General features: G+C 41.8%; 1 protein-coding gene across 2 annotated transcripts in view; it reads right to left on the reverse strand.

The window, feature by feature from the left end:
• The window catches only part of AR (androgen receptor), a gene marked incomplete at its 5' end in the record, with an annotated part of 181457 nt that overhangs the window by 51932 nt on the left and 107707 nt on the right, over positions 1 to 21818 (reverse strand). For both annotated transcript variants that reach the window (XM_081041939.1, XM_081041938.1), the window contains one exon: positions 18693 to 18844. In XM_081041939.1, the coding sequence (XP_080898065.1) occupies positions 18693 to 18844 (152 nt within the window). The remainder of the gene's footprint in view (positions 1 to 18692; positions 18845 to 21818) is intronic.

The raw sequence follows: 21818 nt of genomic DNA on the forward strand, positions 1-21818 counted from the left end.
TGTAAAATGGTGCAGTCTCTATAAAAAACCCTTTGTCCGTTCTTCAACAAGTTCAGTGTATTGTTACCATATAACCCAGCAATCATTATTCAGCCAGAAAAATGAAGGAAGTACTGATACATACTAACACATGCATAAACCTTGAAAATATTATGCTAAGTGATACAGACAGAAAAGGCCATATATTGTATTATTCCATTCATACAAAATGCCCAAAATTGACAATTTCATAGATACAGAAAGTATGTTAGTGGTTGCCAGGGTCTGAAAGGAGGGGAAATTGGACATAAGAGATTGGGCATCTTCTCAAGATAATAAAAACGCTTTGAATTACATAGTGGTGATATTTGCATAACTTCTTGAACATACTAAAAAACCATGGAATCACACACTTAAAAGGGGTGACTGTTGTGGTATCTCAAAAAAAAAAAAATCCTAGCATGCCTTTTGGTGTCAATAATCCTTAGTCTCCGGGAGAAGAGTCAGAAAAGGAAATCAGGATTGCCCTGTAAATTGGACCACACATGATGTAATATGAAGCATGCAGAGGTCTTTAAAGACACTCCAAGTCATTAATGAAGGCAGGTCTGCCTTTATAAGGTCCTAACAGCAATCTCATATATTTGTAAGATATGTTAATATTAGCAAATCCCTTCCTGTTCATCCTGTCAAACACACCCGGGAAGCAGAAAAGACAAATACCATTTAATGACTTTGCAGTTGCAGAAGCAGAAGTCCAGAAGCTTCAGGAACTTGCCTGGGGTCACACGCTAACTTTATTTTTTCTCGTGGTGGTTTTGCTCTGCAGTAATGCAGGCATAAAGTAGACTCTTTTCTAGAAGAAACTAATCTCTAACCCTTCTCAATTTCTCATCTCATTCGTTTTATTCTGTCACCCATTTTCTTGCTTCTAGTGACAGCAAGATTTTGTTATCTGCAGTGCCATAGGGTGAGATTTCAAAATGGTCCTTTGAAATTGCAATCCCAGTATTTCAAAATGAAGCCTTGAGAGTGGCCAGCTCCATACTCAGTCCTTCTTCCCTTGTCCCCTCTCCACTTTTCAATCATTCCTTTGTGTCATTACCGTGTGAATATATCCAGCAGTGTGTGAAACGTAAAAGATTAGTATAAAATGAAAGAATGGCTATTTTTCTCATTAGATTGTGAAGGAGACAAAGATAAAGCTTATTCCTTTTTTGTAATTCCAGTGTCTGGTACATAGAAAATTCTCAGTATACATTAGCTGAATGCATGAATGAATTAATGAATATTTTAATATTTTGTTGGCCAAGAAATCTCTCTATAAAGTGCTTCTTCTTAAGAAATCAGCTCTAAACCCAAAAGGTCATAAGATTTTGATAGTTTCCTGAAGAAGAGTAGTATCTTTCTAGAGTGAATCAACAAAGAGAGCACCCTGGTTTTACAAACCCGAAGTTTCAGTCCTTCCCTCCATAATGGCTGTTTAAACTCCTGGTTCCCCTTAGTGAGTTTGGTGCGGCTGCTCTGTAGAATGCTGGCTTGGGGCCTCTTGGATGATGGGTGGAACGGGTCAAGGGAGGCCTAGAGGACAAAAAGCTCAGCTTGCTGTCAACTCATTGTCAGCCCACCACAAACACTACTGACCCTGGCAGCTTGGGCCTCGAGAGAAAACAAAGAAAAGGACCTTGGAAGCAATTTTGCAAGGTTCACGGGTTAGGCAGGCAGGAATGCTCAGGAGCTCAAAGCAGACTTATGAAAGGCAGGGAGACGGTTCTATTGGGGAAAACAAAGTTTTGTGGGTGACGAAATTTAAAAAACCCATATATTTATAACTTGCAACATATAAATTCATCCTAATAATATATGGTGATGTAAGGAGAACTGACTCTGGGTGGTGAACACACAATGTGATATATAGATGATGTATTACAGAATTGTACACCTGAAACCTATATAACTTTACTAACAATTGTCACCCCAATAAACTTGAATAATAAAAAAGTTACCTGTCTTCCTCAATTTGCATACGGCAGTTTAGGAAACTGCCCCATTACCAAATGCCAGACCAAAGTCATGTCTGCTGGATTAAAAACACTGGGCAATGAAACAAGGGTTTGCTCTGGGAGCAAATATTGCCTTGTCCAGAAACACTCATCTGCACAGGATCTTAGTAACCTTGCAACTGAGACCCAAATCTAAGCTGTGATGAGAAGGCACTCCTCGTGGTCTCCCTTGGCCACTTTCTGGTTACCGATTACTTGCTCGGAGACAGTAATTATCTCTGTAAATGAAATGATATATCTACCTGCCCTTAAATCATGAAAAGCGGTCAGACATGCTGTGAATGAATTTGGTGGTTGTCTTTACAAATACTCATTTGGAGGGAGGATAAAATTAACTTTGAGGAGCCCTGAGAGGGAGGTATTTCAAAAGGGTAATTACTCTGGTGTGACTGCAGATTGAGGGAGATAGATGTGCCTTATGTATCAATACGCTGTACACAGAAACCAGGTAAATCGTGGAGTAATTTGCAAGTAAAGCTGTTTTCCCTACAGACAACTCTTTGCACAGGGTTCCAGTGTGGTCAGAGGCAAGTATTTATTTAATAATAGCCATGACTATCCTGAATGATGGTAAGGAGATCTAGAAACTATTATTCATATGCCACGGTGCAATTTATGTGGTCTTTTCACAAGCATCAATTCCTTTGGTCTTTTAAACCACTATATTATCTCCATTATTAGATGAGGAAACTGACGCTTAGAGGTCAGATGACTTTCTTAAGGCCCGATCTACCATAGCTCTGAAGCTAATTGGAGGAAGGCTTAGTTGTACATATTCTCATTCTCTGTACATTTCCCCGAGGTGAGTCAGCAATTTCTATAGTTATATTTTGTAGAAGAGTGAGGGTCTCCTTGAGGTAATATATCAATCACATTTTGTTCCAAAGAGCGGTCAGGCCACTCATTAGTGTTCCTAGAGACATGGATGTCAAATGCTCACAGCACCATGAAAGGGCTTGCTATTGGAGAATGACCTTCCTCCTTCTGAATATTTATGTAAATGTTTGCCATTTACCTAGGACCCTATAGTAGCACAGTGGATGGGTTAACAAACAAGAAAGAAGGGTTACCAAGGGAAGATTGGGTCAAGTTGACATGGCTAAAAGGGAGTTAGATATCTTATGGGAAGATATCTAACGCCTAGAGAGAAAGCTCTTAATTGTTTTATCTGGGATTCCAAGAACTAGGATCCAGTTTTCTTTCCTTTCTTTCTTTTTTTTTCTTAACTAAAGTTTATTGGGGTGACAATTGTTAGTAAAGTTACATAGATTTCAGGTGTACAATTCTGTATTACATCATCTATAAATCCCATTGTGTGCTCACCACCCAGAGTCAGTTCTCCTTCCATCACCATATATTTGATCCCCCTTACCCTCATCTCCCTCCTCCCACCCCCTTACCCTCTGGTAACCACTAAACTATTGTCTGTGTCTATGAGTTTTTGTTTCTCATTTGTTTGTCTTGTTCTTTTGTTGTTTTTGGTTTATATAACACATATCAGTGAAATCATAGGGTTCTCTGCTTTTTCGGTCTGACTTATTTCGCTTAGCATTATACTCTCAAGATCCATCCATGTTGTCACAAATGTCCCTATATCATCTTTTCTTACCGCCGAATAGTATTCCATTGTGTATATATACCACAACTTCTTTATCCATTCATCTATCGAAGAACATTTTGGTTGTTTCCATGTCTTGGCCACCGTAAACAAAGCTGCAATGAACATTGGAGCACACGTGTCTTTATGTGTAAATGTTTTCAGATTTTTTTGGGTAGATACCCAGGAGAGGGAATGCTGGGTCATATAGTAATTATATTCTTAATTTTTTGAGGAACCTCCACACTGCCTTCCATAAGGGCTGCACCAGTCTGCATTCCCACCAACAGTGTATGAGGGTTCCTTTTTCTCCACAGCCTCTCCAACACTTGTTACTATTTGTCTTGATGAAAGCCATTCTGACTGGGGTGAGGTGATATCTCATTGTGGTTTTCATTTGCATTTCTCTGATGATGTTGAGCATTTTTTCATGTCTATTTGCCATTTGTATGTCCTGTTTAGAGAAATGTCTTTTCAGGTCCTCTGCCCATTTTTCAATTGGGTTATTTGTTTTTTTGTTGTTGAGTTGCATGAGTTCCTTGTATATTTTGGATATTAACCCCTTATCAGCGGCACTGTTTGCAAAAATCTTCTCCCATTCAGTTGGTTGCCTCTTTATTTTGTCGATGGTTTCTTTTGCTGTGCAGAAGCTTTTAAGTTTGATATAGTCCCATTCATTTCAGTTTTATTTTCTATACTGCATTTCCAGTTTGTTCTCCCTCAGTATTTAGTAATGAATAAGAGGTCATCTCTATTGTGTACTGGAAACCCAAGGTCTGTTATCTATATTTATACTCAGGGTGAAGAGGGGAAGAACAATGAATGGGTGGTAGCACTAGGAACCAAAGTAAGAGAAATTGAGTCCCGAGGGGGACAAGAAACCCTGCAGGACAGAACTGGGAAATGCTGACTTCTTACAGAGCCTCTCCCCCTCATCCTCAACCCTACACAGTTCTGTGTTCTATTCTAACTGAAGAGGTCTATTTCCTTTTCCATAGAGAATTTACAGTTCTCCAGTAGATCTTGCAGTGTCCACCTAAACAAGAATACCTGAGTATCTGGAAGCCACAACCCCAAACTATGTCAGTGAAGTCAACCAATAGGTAAATACAGCCACCTTCCTCCCTCTGGTTCCTCAAATGAGCGCACCATTCTGAAAGATCTAACCAACAAACAGGGCAGTGACAGCTGGCCTCTATGCCACAGCAGTAGTTGTAATCATGTGTGATGATGGCTGTGAAATTACTTGTATGGGCTAAGTCTGCCATGCTGCCCTGAGTTCTGCCTCTCATGGTTTTCTGATGTCCATAGAAACTGACTTGAACCTGGATGTCCCCTCAGGCCTTGACCCCTACAATTCTATCTAAAGCCAACTATTGGTTGCCCAGAACTCATTCATCTCTCTGTAGTATAAAGTGATCTCACCGCTTCTGTTGTACCCACAAATACAACACAATCCCAAGTCCTGTTAAGTAGGTGAAACTTGTTCATCTCTCTCCACAACTCTTCTTTAGCTTCCCTCTTCCCCTTCTGTTCTTTCCTCCTACCAAATGCCAAATGCCTTCACGTGACCCTTGATCCTCAGAGCTTGCCACTCTGATGCTCTAAGCCTTCCTATTCCAGACAAGTACCTTATGCTCAGAACCTGTCCTGAATCCCCTATCCATTTCAAAATTTATGAGACTGGTGTTCTCTGCCTCCAGAGTCCTGCCAGGGGACATATTGACAACTGAACTTCCAATCATATTCCCTGATAATGGCTGAATATGTCCCGGGAAGAAAAGGTTTCCCAAACAGTTCTACACATGGTAGGTGTTTCAGACACTGTGACAGATCATGCATGGCAAGATATTTTCAGGCAGAAGGGCCTTTCACAAATTCTTAAGTCATAACACATGATTTTGGCTGTTTATATAGCCACCTGCCTCCCTCCAATTCCTTGAATGCCCCAACCATACGTAAAGGTCTTCCCACCACATGCTCCCACCTCCAACCCCTGCTTTTGACCTAGTATTTCCACTGGTGAAAGTGAGTCTTAAGGAAATTTTAAAAAGAAAAAAAAAGGAATGTATATGAATGTAACTTAAGTACATATAAACAATCTAAATATCCAACAGTAGAGGTATGAGGAAAGAAAACACTACAACTCTTCAAATTATGCATGCATGAGGGCAAGACCTAAAAGAAATGACACAGTTTAGTCAGTGGTTGTGTTAAACTGGTGGGCTTTTAAAAAAGCCATTAGTAGAAAGTATACGTCTCTGGATAGTTGATGTAATTTCACAGGTTTAAGATTAAAGGGTGAAGCCCACCAGCATAATGCAACCCAGAAGAGCTTTCCAATGCACTTAAAACAAAATTATAGCTTTAGCAAAGTGAACCTTCTACCAAGGAGCTCTGTCTAGCAGAGGAAAAAAGATGGGTAAGGACATTACTGAAAGATAAAGCAGGAAGTGGACAGAACCACTGAGTGGCTCCCCCAACGTGCTGTTGGAGTATAGGAGGAGTTGGGGTACCTTTCAATGGGGTGGAAGCTTCATGCAGGAGAAGGTATTTGAGCAAGGCCTTGAAGGAAGGTAGGACTAAAGGATATGGAGATGTGGAGAAAAAGTGCTCAAGGCCAAGGCAGTAGCCTGAGTAAAGGTGAGAAAGTGAACAATGTGTGGGCATGTGATGGGATAACGAAATAGTGCAACTATATTGCTGCGTGGCCTGCCACAACATTTTGTTATCCTTGGGTGGGAAAAAATCCTGATAATCCATTGTAGGGGTAGAATGATAAATGGAAAACAATGAACCGAGCTGGAATAAAATTAGATAACAATTTGAGTGGGTGGGACAGGGCTTTGATATTCTTTTTTATGTTTATATTGTTCTATTTTTTACAAAACTAAATATTTATTTTAAATTTTTTTCAATTGAAGTTGACTTTCAATATATTTTATACAGTTTCAGGTGTACAGCACAGTGGCTACAGGGATGTAAAGTACAGCATAGGGAATATAGTCAATAATATTATCATGACTATGTATAGTGACAGGTTTGTACTAGACTAGTCAGGGGGATCACTTTGTAAGTTACGTAAATGTCTAACCACTATGGGGGGCTTTGGTTTAAATCAATGTTTCTCCATAATTCTTAACACAACTGTTTCTTTTGGGCTTTGATTTAAACCAATCAGTTGCTGCACTTATCTTTCTTATGACCCTTATCACAGCATTATTTAATCTTTATTTCCACATAGATAGCCCCCACTTGGCTTTGATATCTTTGAGAACGGGGCTGTGTACACACTCATTCATCACTGAGTTTCCAGAATCGAGCAGAAGGCCAAGAATATACCTGCCTCACTATATGCTTATCTGGGGCTCCTGCTGGAGTGAGACTATGTTTTACTCATCTCTCTCTCCTTGGCACTTAGCACAAAGCCTTTTTTTTTAAAGATTTTATTGGGGAAGGGGAACAGGACTTTATTGGGGAACAGTGTGTACTTGCAGGCCTTTTTTTCCAAGTCAAGTTGTTGTCCTTTCAGTCTTAGTTTTGGAGGGCACAGCTCAGCTCCAGGTCCAGTTGCCGTTGCTAGTTGCAGGGGGCGCAGCCCACCATCCCTTGGGGGAGTTGAACCGGCAACCTTGTGGTTGAGAGGACGCTCCAACCAACTGAGCCATCTGGTGAGCTCAAGGTGCCGTGTTCAATCTTAGTTGCAGAGGGTGGAGCCCAGCATCCCTTGCGGGACTCGAGGAATTGAACCGGCAACCTTGTGGTTGAGAGCCCACTGGCCCATGTGGGAATCGAACCAGGAGCCTTCGCAGTTAGGAGCATGGAGCTCTAACCGCCTGAGCCACCAGGCCGGCCTAGCATAAAGCCTTTTATATAACAGATGTTGACGGTTTATTCAACTGAGATGAATTAGTTCCTTTCCTGTTCTCTTAGTCTTCGGTGCCTCAGTTTCCTCATTTGTAAACTAAGGGTAGTAGGAATACCTATGTACTACCTCCTAGGGTTGTTGTGACAACTAAGTAAGCATTTAGTGCCTAACACAGAAAATGTACAGTAAATATTAGCTGTTATGATTACCATCATCAGTATTGTTTGTTGTGATGCTGTTACTAAGGCTTTCAGAGCCGCTGATGGTGACAAGCCCCTCAACCTGTGCTGGATTTGATCAAGGTTGCCCTTGGGCCATGGGGAAGAGGAGCTGTGCCTGTAGGTTTCTCTCTCTCCTGTCCCATCACACTGCCTCCACTGCACTTAGATACTCAGTGCAGTTTTAAAGTTCTAGCTGAACTTCCAGTCTACCCACCAGACTGGAAGCCCTCTGAGGACAGGGTCAATTCACAGTCAACTCTGGGTCCACATAAGGCCTGACATAGTACATACTTGAAAAAAATGAATGGGTGAAAGCTACTCCCCTCCAGCCCTTCTTCCCTGTACTAGACTATGAGAATACAAACACTTATCATCTGGAGTTCCCTCTAACTAGGAGATGGGGCCTAGGGAGTTCCGTGTTGCTCATCATCCCTCTGGACAACTCCTTTTAGACAACTCCTATAGACAACTCTTTGTAGCTGGGAATGAGCACATCTGCATTGCCGAAAAACTGGTATATTCTTAATTATGTCTGAAATACGCCACCTGTCTGTAAAGAATTATTATCAAATTGTCCATGTAAACAGCAACAGGTAGATTATTTAATCACACTAGTGTTTCTCCTACAGTGAAATCATGGGACCCCTGAGAAATTGCTGTAATTTGATGTGGGGCTGATTTTTCATTCATGCACTAGGAGGTACTGCAAACAGTGTTTTCAAAAGTTGGACACTATGCAAGGAAACTTCTAGTTGCCTTATTTCATGTAATCCTTGCAACTTTTCTGGGTTGTGGTTATCATTATCCCTACTTTATAGGTGAGAAAACTAAGGCTCAGGAAGGATATGTCATTTTCCCGAGGTCACACAGTTAACAAACGTTGGACTCAAATAAAGTCTTTTACCACTATCAATAGGGCTCCTGGGTGGAGAGCACTTTACAATCTTCTCAGGGCTCAGTAGACTGGTGAAAAATCATTCCACATTTCCACACTCCTTTCTTTGGTTTCTTACATCTGTCTCTGCTTCCATGGGATCTAAACTTGCTGGCTAGTCCTCATCAAATTGCAAAAGAGACAAAGAAAATACTTTCCAAGTGACACAGGTGACAGAGGAATCTTTGGGGAGTCATGGAGGCTATCCAGGACAGGAGGCAGAAGAGGCCTTGCAGGAGAGTGGGAAGTTGGAGGCCTTTAGTCATAAGCAACACAAATGAAGGACCAACACTGTCTGTATTCTAAAGCTGAGAAGAGCTAAAGCATCTCAAGGACTGCATAGCTACCTACTGATGGGCCCTGGGGAACCTTGGCAGGGTGCTGACACCCCTCCCCACATAGAGTTTTGGATAAGATCTGAAGGTGATTCGGGTAGCAGTTAGAGATAAGCAGTATGTTACATGCTGGTTTGGCTTGGCTGGTTTTAAAAGGTTCAAAATTGAAGGGAGGGTGGGGGTGGAGGGATGTAAAGCCAATCTATGGGAAGCAGAATGAATTTTGGTGTATCGCCAGACTTTCGTTTTAAATACAGTACAGTCATAGGCCATACCAAGACATGTTTTTGAAAGAACTGTCTGTCCCCACCACACACGTATACACACACACACACACACACACACACACACAAAGCAAAACAATAACAGTATAACCAAACCACATTCCTCCAAAGGGTCCACTAAAAATGTGGGAGACAGCACTCTAGATAAAAGATAATCTGGCTTGGTTTTTAAAAATAACCATCCGGCTTCAGGAAAAGAAGCACAAAAATTTATTTACACAGGTGCTAGCTCAGGTTTCTATTGAATCTGGCCTCAACATACTTTAAGACACGCCTCTGGATGGACAAGGGAAACCAATGGCTGAAGAATGTGAAGGATAATTTATGACCTTTGTTAGCTTTTCTCCTCACCTGTGGCTGTAGACCTGAATTCACCAAAGAGCTCAGACAAATCTTGATGGGGATGAAGATACACAGAGAGCTCTGACACCTTACATTCAAATGCCTAGAATTCAGGAGAGGCAATGAACCTGTGCTTGCTGGGCTGTCTGGGCTGTTGCAGCACCCTTGGATGCAAAGAGGAGGAAGAGACCGGCCTTCCCTATATTCTTATGCAAATGATACTGGCACTCTGATCACTAATTAAGCAACATTGAAGAGAAGTGGTTGTCTGGGAACATTACACCAAACCAAGGCCTTCTTTAACCCAGGGACTACCACAATATCATCTCTCATCTTTCCTTTCTGCCTACCCAGGGGATACCACAAGAGTGTGTGTGCCAATGACTAAGGCTTCACTCCAGGAGAAAGAATCAAACGTTACTGGGCACCAGGAGCTGCGTTACACATCATTTAGTTCTTACAACAGCCATGTGAGCTATTATATCCTCACAGAGGCACAGAACAGTTAAGTGACTTGCTCAAGGTCACGTGTCTATTAGGCCTTGGAGCTAAGGATTGAAGTCAGGTGTGCCTGTTTCCCAAGGCTGATGCACATAAAATGAACCATTGGACAATGGGCACATCTGGAGATCTATAAAATTTTAGAGATTTATTGTTAAGGGTTTAGATAGCTACCGATTTATTCCGATTTATTCCTAAAACATTCAAGATCATTTAGTCCAACCACTTTATTATTCAGATGGCCTCTCTGAGGTTCAAAGAAGGAACGAGACATGCCTAAGGCACATGGTAAATCAACAGTAGAACCAGAGTCCTAGTTGGTGCTCTTGCAATGCCTCTTGTTCTACTACCTAGATACCAGCCTGCTTCCAGAAAGCATGGGGGAGGGGCGCAGGCACAAAAGGCTGATTGAGAGCGGTCAGGGGACCTGCTGCACCTCATGTGGCTCCTTTAACCACCTCTGGACTCCACAGTGCTTTCATGCAGTCTTGTTTTCAGTCAGTTATGTCCCCTTTCTGCAGTTCCCTTCCTACACTTTTGCATCGGCTAAACTATTATCTCTCAAGGCCTAGGTCAAGCCTTAACTCCTCTGTGAAGCTCTATCAAACTTTCTAGGTAAAACAACTTATTTTCTTAGTTTGTCTGCTCAACGGATTACAGACTTACTTCCAGCACAGTACTTATCTCACTGTTATGTTGGGGACATTGTGTCATACTCACTTCACCAATTAGTTGTATGACTTTGGGAAAGCCACTTTAAGGCTTCTGTGCCTCAGTTCCTTCATTTGCAAATTGGGGGGTAATAATACTTACATCATAGTGGCGATGTGAGGACTGAATGAGAAAACATCTATAAAGCAATTAATACATCTTGAGTTCCCAAGAAATAGTTTTTGTTCATCTCTTATCCTAGTGCCTGGTGTAGGTCTGATGTACACAGTAAGTAAGCACTGACTCTTAGTTGAATAAATGGATGCCATGGCGGGAAAGTGCCAGTCATCAAATAGCCATTTTGGATATCCCTATAGTCAGTCTACTCCCTTATGAGTCTATAAATTTCTTATCAAAGATTAGAGTGGTGGTCTGCAATCTGCTGTGGGTTACAGAACCTATGAGAATCACATGGAAGCTATGAAAACTCTTCCTAAAAAGAAATCCATATACGTACGTACAAACAAAACCTTGCAAGAATTTTCACATCAAAAACGTACCCCACAGAGCCCTTGCCTCACAGATAACCATTATTACTCATTCCCCTACTGGGGGAAGACACACAGATCCAGAAGATGCTCTCACACAGTGGTAGAGACAGAGGGGAGTAACAGGGACTGAGCACCATCTGGGAGCCAAGGACTCTGCTAAATGTTTATTATCCTGTTTCACATCATCCTTGGGGGTTTCAAGGTAACAATCTGTGGCTCTGCTGATTGGCTGTAAGACAGTAGAACCTATCAGACAAGAAACAAGAAATGTCTAGAAGGCCCTCATTTCTGCCATTTACTTTCCATGAACCCGAGAAAGCCACTATCTCTCTCTGGGCCTCAGTTTCCTCATCCACAAAATGGCTTTGGACAGATTTTTAGATTTCTAAGTTCCCTTCCTTCATGTTTTAACAGGTTAGCAATGAAAGATCCTATGATTCCCAGCACTGCAAATCTTTTATGTATTATCACTCAACAAATGACTGAATCAACTCTCCAGAAAGTGGAAGAGCTTATGACCATGCGGCTGTAGAAATGTGCTTATCTAACTTACGGAATTGTGAGCGGCTCACAGTCTGCAGAGCCCACATCCAAATACCACAGTGAAATCAAGGTCTGTCTATACTATGAAAGACAGGAAGATCAAAATGTTAAAACACTGATAGAGGAGAATGAGACTTTGCCTTTGTGACTCTTTAGACCTGTTCTGGAAGAAAATATTTTCTGGTTTCTGACTTTGAAGAGGAATGAAGTGGATTTCTCTTTCTTCTGGCCCCATGGAAGACATTGGATCTATCGTTTGTATTCTTACACTCTGTCTCTAAGCGCATCCTTTATGAGGAGCAAAATTCTCATGAGCACAGATGTTAAACAATGTTTTCTCTTTGGTGATTGTGTGATGAGAGCAAGTTTAAGAGCTACCAAGCCTGGTTTCATCGGAGTCAGAACTTTGTCTCTGAAGATTAGGGATTGGTTTAAGGACTATGGTTCACCTGTCCGTGATTCTACTTCGAGAAGAAGAGTTGCCGGCGAACCAGCAGCATTTGGGGCTTTCTCAGGAAGACAAGCTCCCTGTGACATTAGTTCTATTCAGTGGCTCCTTGGTTTCTCCCCACAGCAGTTATGTCTTTCTTAAGTTCCTTCTCTAATTTCTGATTCTGTTGTTACTCTTCACTGTCATCTTTGTTTGCCTAGGCATAGAACTTTCTTTCGACTTTGAATTAGTCTGTTTATTTATTTGAAGGGCAACTGTGTTGTAACAGAGTGACTGCTACATTTGGACACAGAAGACCTGGTTTCAAATTCCAGCTGTTCCAGTTACTACCAGTTGGTTAACTGGCAAAGCATTCATTTGCTTACTGACCAGGATGACCTCACTTTCTGTCCCAGGTGGTTGGCAGGTTCAAATGGAGAGTGGATATGGTGGTCCTTCACCCACTGAAGACATTTCAAGATGTCCAGGGTCATGATCATAAGCTCCTTGAGGCGTATGTGAGCCTAACGCCCCATGCGGACTAAGCGCGCAGTAAGTGTCCACTGGCTGAACGCATGAGTAGGTTACTACCAGGCCTGTTCCTACAAGGTACACAGTGGAGTACAGGCACTGGTTTAGCCAGGGGCTGAGATGATTCCACTGGGGCACCTCAGGGGTCACAGCTGAGACTGGAAGCATAGGGACTGAGAAGTCTAAGCCTTGTTTCCTCTCTAAAGAGTTGTTCACTTCCAAATCTGTTTCTTCTTCTGCATAGAGGAAGTTTCTTCTTCTGTGTGGGTACAAAGCTCACCTGACTTCCTTGCAATGCTGAGAGCAGTTGCCCAGCTGTGAAGAGAGTGTGAACACCTGAATAATAGGTTCCAGGGCATGCATACATGGCTATTACAACTGAAATTAGTACTTTTTGAAATGATAGTATCTCACAGAGTTCAGTTATTTTGAGGGACAAGGTGTTTCTTGCCAAGGGACTAGAGTTCAGAGAAGTTAGAAATAACTCCTACCTCTGAAGAAAAATTGGGTTTAACAGTTACCCTTGCAGTAGCAGCCAACTGCAAACATCTACCCCCCAGAGTTTCACAATTACCAAGAGATTGTGTGAGGGATTGAAAAAGCTTCTGGATGTCGTATATGGACGGGCTTTAAAAAATAGAACAGACTAGGGAACAGGAAAGCCAGGCAAAAGAAGGCAATGGACTCAGATCTTGCAGGTGACATAGCAACTTCTTGTTAGTCATTGCTTCATAAAATGCTCATGCTATAAATAAGCAGGCAGCACTATAAAGCAGCAATGGCAAATTCTTGGCATGGTTCCCTTATTGGGCACTAACAAGACACTTGGGTGGGCATCAACTGCCATGAGTTACAGAGCTGAATGCGTGACTCTGCAGGTCTGTGGCCTGGTCTCGTCATGGGGAGGATCCAAATTAAGCCAGCAAATGTGTAGAGACAAGGATTCATGGGGAAATACATGGCAGATCCATAACTCAGCTTGCCACCTGGGCCCTATTTCTACGAGACAGAGTTTTTCCATCACACTTAGTATCAGAGTTCCCAAAGCCCTTCCTCTTTAACATCTGGAGTATATGTAGCTTCCAGCAAAACTCATTTGTATATATTTCATAATTATCCACACACTTACAGTACAAAAGCTTAGAAAATATGTGCAATATTTCCAACTTCTCCTCTGGGTATTGCAAGGGGGAGCGTTCTACTAGATCATAAGAAAAAAGGTATCCTCTTCTAGTATTAATAGGTGTTTCTTTTTCTCCTGTGTAGTGAAAAAATAGCATAGGACATGGAGGTCACCAGGCCAGGCATTCTGGGAAAGCAAGACATGCAAATTTTGACTGGTCAACTCAGACTCATGTTTAAAATGAGATAATTTAGGAAGTTACTAAATACCAGGAGAGAAGAAGGAGTGAAATTTACTGTACAGATTTGCAATCACAGGAGCGACCATCTAAAGCAGGAGTCAACAAACTACAGTCCACAAAGCCAAATCCAGTGTGACACTTGTTTTTGTGTGTCTCAAGAGCTGAGCGTGATTTTTAGATCTCAAATGGTTGAAAAAAAAATCTAGAGAAAAATAGTATTTAATGGCATGTGAAAATTAAATGAAATTCAAATTTCAGTGCCCATAAAGTTTTATTGGAATATGGCTACTCCTATTAGTTTACATATTGTCTAGGGCTGCTTTTGTGCCAAAAAGGCAGTTGAGTACTGGAGTCAGAGACCACATGGCCCACAAAACCTAAAGTATTTACTACCTGGCCCTTTCCAGAAAAAGTTTGCCAACCCCTGATCTAAAGTATGACATTTAATAAAACCAGAGACAGAGAAAAGATAAGAAGAGCTTTGTGAAAAGATGTCTTGGACTCGTGCAATCAAGATCAGTCAATTCCTTGGCCAAAGATACCTGATCAAGGCTCCGTTGAAGCTGCATGTAGACCCTCCCAGAAGAGTTACATGGCCTCTGAGAAATGTTACCCCAAAAGTCATGGAGTGAAGAGGACACTGATATGTACCGAAACTTCTCTGCAAGACTCCAAACAAGAAGTAACATTCAATTCCACATGAGTTGAGGTGGGAAAGAGTGGATTTAAAGGACAGAAAGAGTTCAATGAGGGTTCACTTACATTTCTTCCCTCACAAAAACCTGGGGGCAAGAGAGAGAATCAAAGCCATACTTATATAAAATTTGCCAAGGATACTACATTAGGACATATTGTAAACATCAGTGAGGATGGTGTAATTCTTTGAGTTCAGAATGTAAACTACACTTTCAATTTTATGATGTGTACCAAACAGTGCGCCATGTGTACCAAACAAATGGATGTACAATCTCCAATGTTTTACTAGAAAATGTCTGAAAAATAGTAAATTCTTACGCACATAATGCACATGATGAACTAATTAACTCTCTTTGAAACATGATGAGGTAGAGATGGGGAGTCACATTCTGATTTTTCCAGATGAGAAAATGGAGAAGAAAGGAAGTTATCCAGCCATGGTCACAATGCTTGGGGAAAAGGGACTCTCAGAGTACGGAGTTTCCACCCGGTCCATCCGCAGCGCTCTCTCTCAGCTGACTATCCCCATCTGGACATTGATATCTAAGGGAATGGGAGCTAGGATTTGCCATCTCCTAGGAAGGCAAAACCCAAAGTACATGCAGGCATAAATGCACATGTGTTTGCTGAAATAATAGTGATGATGTTTATCATTTGTAGAATGATCACAAAAAGTTTCAGCTCTTAGAACATTTAAAAAATATCTAGTTTAACTACTTTACAGACAAGGAAAACAGCGGTCCGAAGGGGAGAATTTCATATCCAAGGGCACAAAACCAAAACCCCTCTGAACGTATTCATATCTCTGTGTATGGGCATAAATTTCCTTGAGCTTCCTGGCCTTTTAGATAGCATCCAATATGCCTTACCATCTTACCTCTGTGTTCATCTTACCCACCCCACCAGCTAGCTGCTTCTCCTCATGCCTGTTTCTAACCCACAAACCATCCCCTGAACAGCGCGCATGCGAATGCATGCATACACACACACACACACACACACACACACACACTTTCACTCCTTCACTAAGTTTCCATCAACCACACTTTAGTACTTTTACCCCCATGGCATAACACCATTATTTTTTTATCTCAAAATATTCATATCCTTCCCTGACTGGCCTCACCCTCACCCCAAACTCCCAACATTACTGACAATGAAAAAATGTGGTGTTCTCTCCTCTTCTTTCTCTTCAACAGGAAAACCTGGCTATATTACAATTGACTCTGTGCTGAGCCTTCTACCAATGACAGCATTAAAGCCTCATGCTTTATGAACTACCAAAGCTAGAAATGGATTTCTGGCTGACGTGCCAGGCTTTTAAGTTTTGTACCTGTGCCCAGTCCAGAGATTTTTGAAACCATGAATAAAGTAGTAATTAACACTGAATACTCAGTCTGAGTTAACTGACAATGACAAACAAATGAGAAAGATTTGTGTTCCTACTCTCTCCAAGACAGGTGGAATTCTAAGTTTCAACAAGGCAGATTCAGAATCACCTTCAGAAAGGCCATTTGGGTGATAAAGACACATTGTAAAAATGGAGAAAAAAACAAATCAATAAATGTTCTGTGAGGGTAATAAGACAGCCCCCTGCCTTCATATAGAGATAATGATGGCAGTACACTCCAGCCACCAAGCTTTATATGTGGGAAGAGAATGAAAACACCAATAATTTTTTCCTTTGTTTTGTGTGGGTTTTTTTTAACCATCTTATCCTGTCCCTGAGAGGGCTCAGAACCAACCTGTAGTGCATATTCCAAAGGAACCAAGGGGCTTCATAGCTTTGCAAGGAATCCATTGGTGATTTTTCATATTTCAAGCATTCAAGAGCATTTGGTTCCATGAGCTCACAGAGGCTCATTTTCTCAAAGAAAATACAACCAAGTTTCCCTAATTTAAGGGATTCTAGGGTCAGGAGCATTTTGAGACCTGCTGGATTTCCAAGTGCTCTGTAAGTTGAGTGATTACCCTTCCCTCCCTCCTCTCTCTCTTCCCTGTTCTCAAATAGCCCAAGATCCACGTCATAGCAGAGTTCCTCCCAGGCAGCCCTGCCAGCTGTACTTCTGCCTGTCTCCCTCCTTCAGCCCTAAATTCTGCAGAAAGATCCCATGTGGAATATGTTATGACAGCAAAATCTTCCCTTTCACAATATGGTTGATTACGCCCCAGGTTTTCCAGAAACAACAATATCGTGACCCAGATTTGTAAAACCCAGAAGCAGCATCACATGCAATCTAATCTGTGTATTGAATTTGCTTGTTCGCTTGCTTATTTGGACTCTTTTGCCATCTGATATAACTGCTATTACTGTGGTGCCTGGCTTACTGACACACTAGCTGTAGATAGGTGCCTGTTTCATTCTTTGCTCTATAGACAGGGCCTACTGGATGACAGGGTGTGTGGAAGAAGCAGGTTCGCCCTGGGAAAGCAGGGTATATTGAAGTCTTTGGAGCTGGTCCTCACTTCCTTTTCTGACAGCCATCCTTCTGTAAAGTACCCTTAAGAAAGGAAGGCACTGCTCTCTGTGTTTCTTTCCAAACTGCCTGAGCCTAGGCACTGAGACCCTAGACCTCATACCAGCCCAGCCTAAGCAGTAGCACCACTCAGGGCGCCACTCAGGGCTAAGGGTCAACCATGCAGCATGTTCTCAGTAATACTAAATGCTACCGCTCTCCTTGTTGCTTTAGGGACTGGTAAAAACCAAAGTCACAGCTTTCCATTTTACAGGTATTCCGGCCACCTGGCCAAAATGATGAAAAGACAAGCATCATTCCAATTGGTTAGTAGTGGGGATACCAGTCACAGGACACCCACTTTCTAACTTTCCTCTAGATGCCAAGAACTCTCTGGTGCTTCTGCTGTCCTCTAGTGGGTGTCATCACTTTCCTGGTGAAAGGTGTGGCTTTACGTACCTGCCACTTTCAAGACTTTCCTCAGGGTTTGTAGCCCTTACGTAAGGAAAGACTGTCTGTTTCGGTTCTTACTTGGAACACAACAGTTTTAGGCCAGTGAGAGGGAAGGTCTTGGAAGGAAGTACGTCTTTTGTGGAAAGTGGGGGAAGGAGTCGATACTGTGTGACGTGAACTGTGCTAAGCAAAATAAGACTAAGGAGCCAGGGCTTGAGGCCAAATAGCCCAATATTACAGGCAGTTTAGCTTGGGGCTCTGTACCAATAGGCAGGCCCCGAGGGCAGGTCTCTGGAGAGGAGAATAAAATTGTTTCATCACACTGGGTTCTTATCTACCTGGGAGCTATTAATGCAAAGAGGCCTCAAGGAGGCAGCAGCCGGAGGAAGCAGGTGCAGCGACTGATGGTCTGCTGAACGGCCAGAACCCTTCCTTTCTGGGGCCAAAGCCAGGAAGCCTTCGCTAAGGAACAGTCTCCTATTCACTAAAGAACAGGCTGGAGACTCAGTTGGGGTTTCTCCACTTCTAACCTCTCTAATAAGAACAAATTTTTCTCTCACTAGGCAGCAGAGTGGAGGGAGGAAATTAAACAAGCAGGGAAGAAATTAAATCTTTTCAAATAATTAATTTTCCTTTCATTCCTAGGACCCACCAAGCTCCAAGCACCAGCTGGGACCATCTTTACTACCGATATTGCCTATACTACCAAGACTGCTGATACCAGGGGACCAGCACTATGAAAACGTGCTTCTTTAGGATCTTACGTTCTTTGAGACAGCCCTGCCTGTGACCTTGTCCCTGAGATGATACAATCCTATGCCCTGGAAAATTGGTGCCTCTCTCTAGAAGTAAAGGAGAAAGGGAAATAGAAGTGAGTGTGCAAGAAATGTTACCTTCAGCAGCTCTTTTAAAGAAGACTTTGCAGCTTCCACAAGTGAGAGCTCCATAGTGACAGCCAGAAGCTTCATCTCCACATATCAGGCATGTCTTCTGGGGTGGAAAGTAATAGTCAATGGGCAGAACATGGTCCCTGGCAGTCTCCAAACTGGAAAGACACAAGAGAAACAATGCGACACACATCAGTGGTTGGCAGAAATTGGAAGGCAGCACTCTGAGGTCTTGAGGAGTAAACTACATGCGTTAACTATTATTGTTCATTGCTTAATACAGTCAGTGAGAAGCTGAATTTTCCTGGGAATTCTCCTAGGGATAATGTTTGTAGGGTTTCCTGTCATGTGGACTTAGAACCTTTATGGATCCTGCTAAGGAATTAGAGCAGTTCTCTGGAATCAGTCAATCTCATGGGTTATGTCGACATGAGGGAAGGATGAAGGCAGAAATCTGAGGTTAAAGTATCTAACTCAGGGTGCTGGTCAGGCATCAATTTCGGAACAAGTAAATGGTATGAATCCAGACCTATGACCTTACCTTATCCAAAGGGAGAGAACCATAATGAAAACAGACTAAACATCAAGCAGTCTGATGGGATTTGCTCTAGTTCTCTGAGCCTCACTCTCATCTGTAAAGAAGAACATCACCCATACTACTGAGCTACTGTTGTCAGTGATGATATAAATTAGACAAAAGATAAAAAGCCCTTGAAAGGAATATACAAGCGAGGGATAGTGATCAGTAGTATCACACCAGGCTTCTTTGGTCTTTTCCCCCCATTCTTTCCATTTACTTAGGAGTCTCTCTAAATCACATGGACATGTACCCAGCCCCATTCTGCAACACAAAGCAGCAGTTTCCCTGTGCCTGAAGCTCTTGTTGAGAAATGATGGACAGTGATGCCGGAAGTCTCTTAGGCTATCATCTCAACACCTGGCCATTCAAATACTCATAGGTTCCTTGGACTAGGATGGAGCTTCAGAAGTTACCTGGTCAAAAACTGCCTTTCTCCAAGAAGATCCGTGTCTGAGTCCTTCTGAGTGGTTCTGAAGGAGAGGCCAATACTAAAACCTTAGTGGGTAATTCTCAGTCCCCCACAGCAATGAATTCAAGTTTAAACAAATGAAACATGGTTTTTACTACACAAAGGTAAGTTTTTCCCTCTCTTCTGTCCTATATGAAAGCATTAAACAAAACGTAAGTGACCTGTGGGGTTACCGTGTCTCAAGTAGATGACACTTGTCCATATTCTCAACCACAGGAATGCAGTCACTATTTTTTATGAATACTTCTTCCTTACTAAGGAAGGAAGGAAAATAAGCCCTAATAGTAGCTTGTTTGTTGTGTGTGGTGATTTCCACACCTCAAAACATCTCTGTGAGACATTTTTTCTCCGTGTATCACTAAGGAAAGTCCAACTCAGAGAGGAGAAGCCCAGGACTAGTTCACACCACAGCAGGATTATCTGACTCCAAAGCCAACACGGATTCCATTACCCTGTTGTCTTCTCACTACTCAACTGTCTTTAATTTTTACCCATGACTCTTTGGTAATAATGCTCAGCACAATCATCAGAATCAAAAAAATAAAATAAAATAAAGAAAAAAGGCATGAAAGGCCATCCTCCCTTCAACCCACCAATAAGCAATCCTGGCAGGGCAAGAGCAAAAAAAAGCTTTCTCTGGCTACACTTGACAAGCACTTTATCTCTAAGATACAAATATTAGCCTTTATTCCACTCCCAAGTACAACTGAAAGCACTCAAAAAGCTCTGCTGACATGCAAACCCAGCAGCTGGCTATAATGGCCTGTCTGTTCTCGCCACAAGCCTTCCATTTCTGATCATAACTGGAAAGCCAGCACGTGTCTGTCCACCGAACCAGGACTAGCAAGCACACACATTCCACAGGAAAAGAGCTTCACTTCCCATATACAAATGGGCCAAATGTTAAGAAAGACTGTCATTCCTTTGCCTAAAAACATTTCTTTGGTTAAAAATTGAGCCCCATCCTCATTCATGAAACAAGGAGAAGAAACAGAAGATTTTTGTTGTTGTTGTTGTTCAAGTGTCTTCATGTTCTTCCCACTTTTTTTCCTACTTCTGTAACTAATACACACAATTCAAATAAAATCAGAGGGACACGCATTGAGGCACTCTATATGCCAGGCCATTTCGTATACATACTCTCATTTCACCTTCCCAAACAACCCTGTCAGACAGCTCTGTATCATCCCGATATTGTAGGAGAGAAAACTTATGCTCAGGAAAATAAAGTAAATTTGTTCAAGATCACTCATCCAGTAAGTGGAAATGCCAGATTCCATCTTAGTTAAGTCTGACTCCAAAGGGTGGACTCGTAACCAATGACTAACCATGTTACAAGATTGGAGGTTGACATTAGATTGATTCTACTCAACTCCTAGAACCTAGCTAGCCCTATGACCAGGTACTGGGCTAGGTGCTGGGAATATAGTATTTTTATGGGGGGTAAGGATATCATGTTGATCAAGATATTATCCTTGCCACCAAGCAACATACTCTCTAGCAGAGAAGAAAGACAGGAACTTTAAAATAACATAGTAGATGATATAATAAAGCAGAGTGCAGACTGCTACATGAAAAAGCATCTCAAAGACAGTAATTTTTTAAAAAAGCATAAAAGTATATATGGGTAAGTGAGATGATGGCAGTTGACAACAATTATTAGGACATGATTGCAAAATAAATATTAGATAAACAAAATGGAAACCCACATAAAGTAAATAAGAGGTCTTTTTGGAAAGAGCCTTCAAAAAATAGACATTTTCTTCCATCCTGTTAACAAAACGTAAAATACAGTTCAAATTGTTTAAAAGAATATAATCAAATTTATAATCAATGCTGAAAGACAGAAGAAAATCAACATTTTTTGTTAGATACGAGTTTAATAAAATACACGTTACACCAAAATAACTATAAAGGAGGAGAAATAATGAAGACAATTTTAGAATCTGAACTTTTCCTAACTACAACCTACTTTGACTAGAGGCCTGAGATATCTCCTGACCTCACCAGGCCAGTTTCGACCTACTTACCCCTTCTCTCTCTGGCAAAATATTGTAGACAGCACTCCCACTAACCCTGGCCC

Source organism: Rhinolophus hipposideros (genome assembly GCF_964194185.1).
Source record: "Rhinolophus hipposideros genome assembly, chromosome: X".
In the NCBI taxonomy this organism is placed as follows: domain Eukaryota; kingdom Metazoa; phylum Chordata; class Mammalia; order Chiroptera; family Rhinolophidae; genus Rhinolophus; species Rhinolophus hipposideros.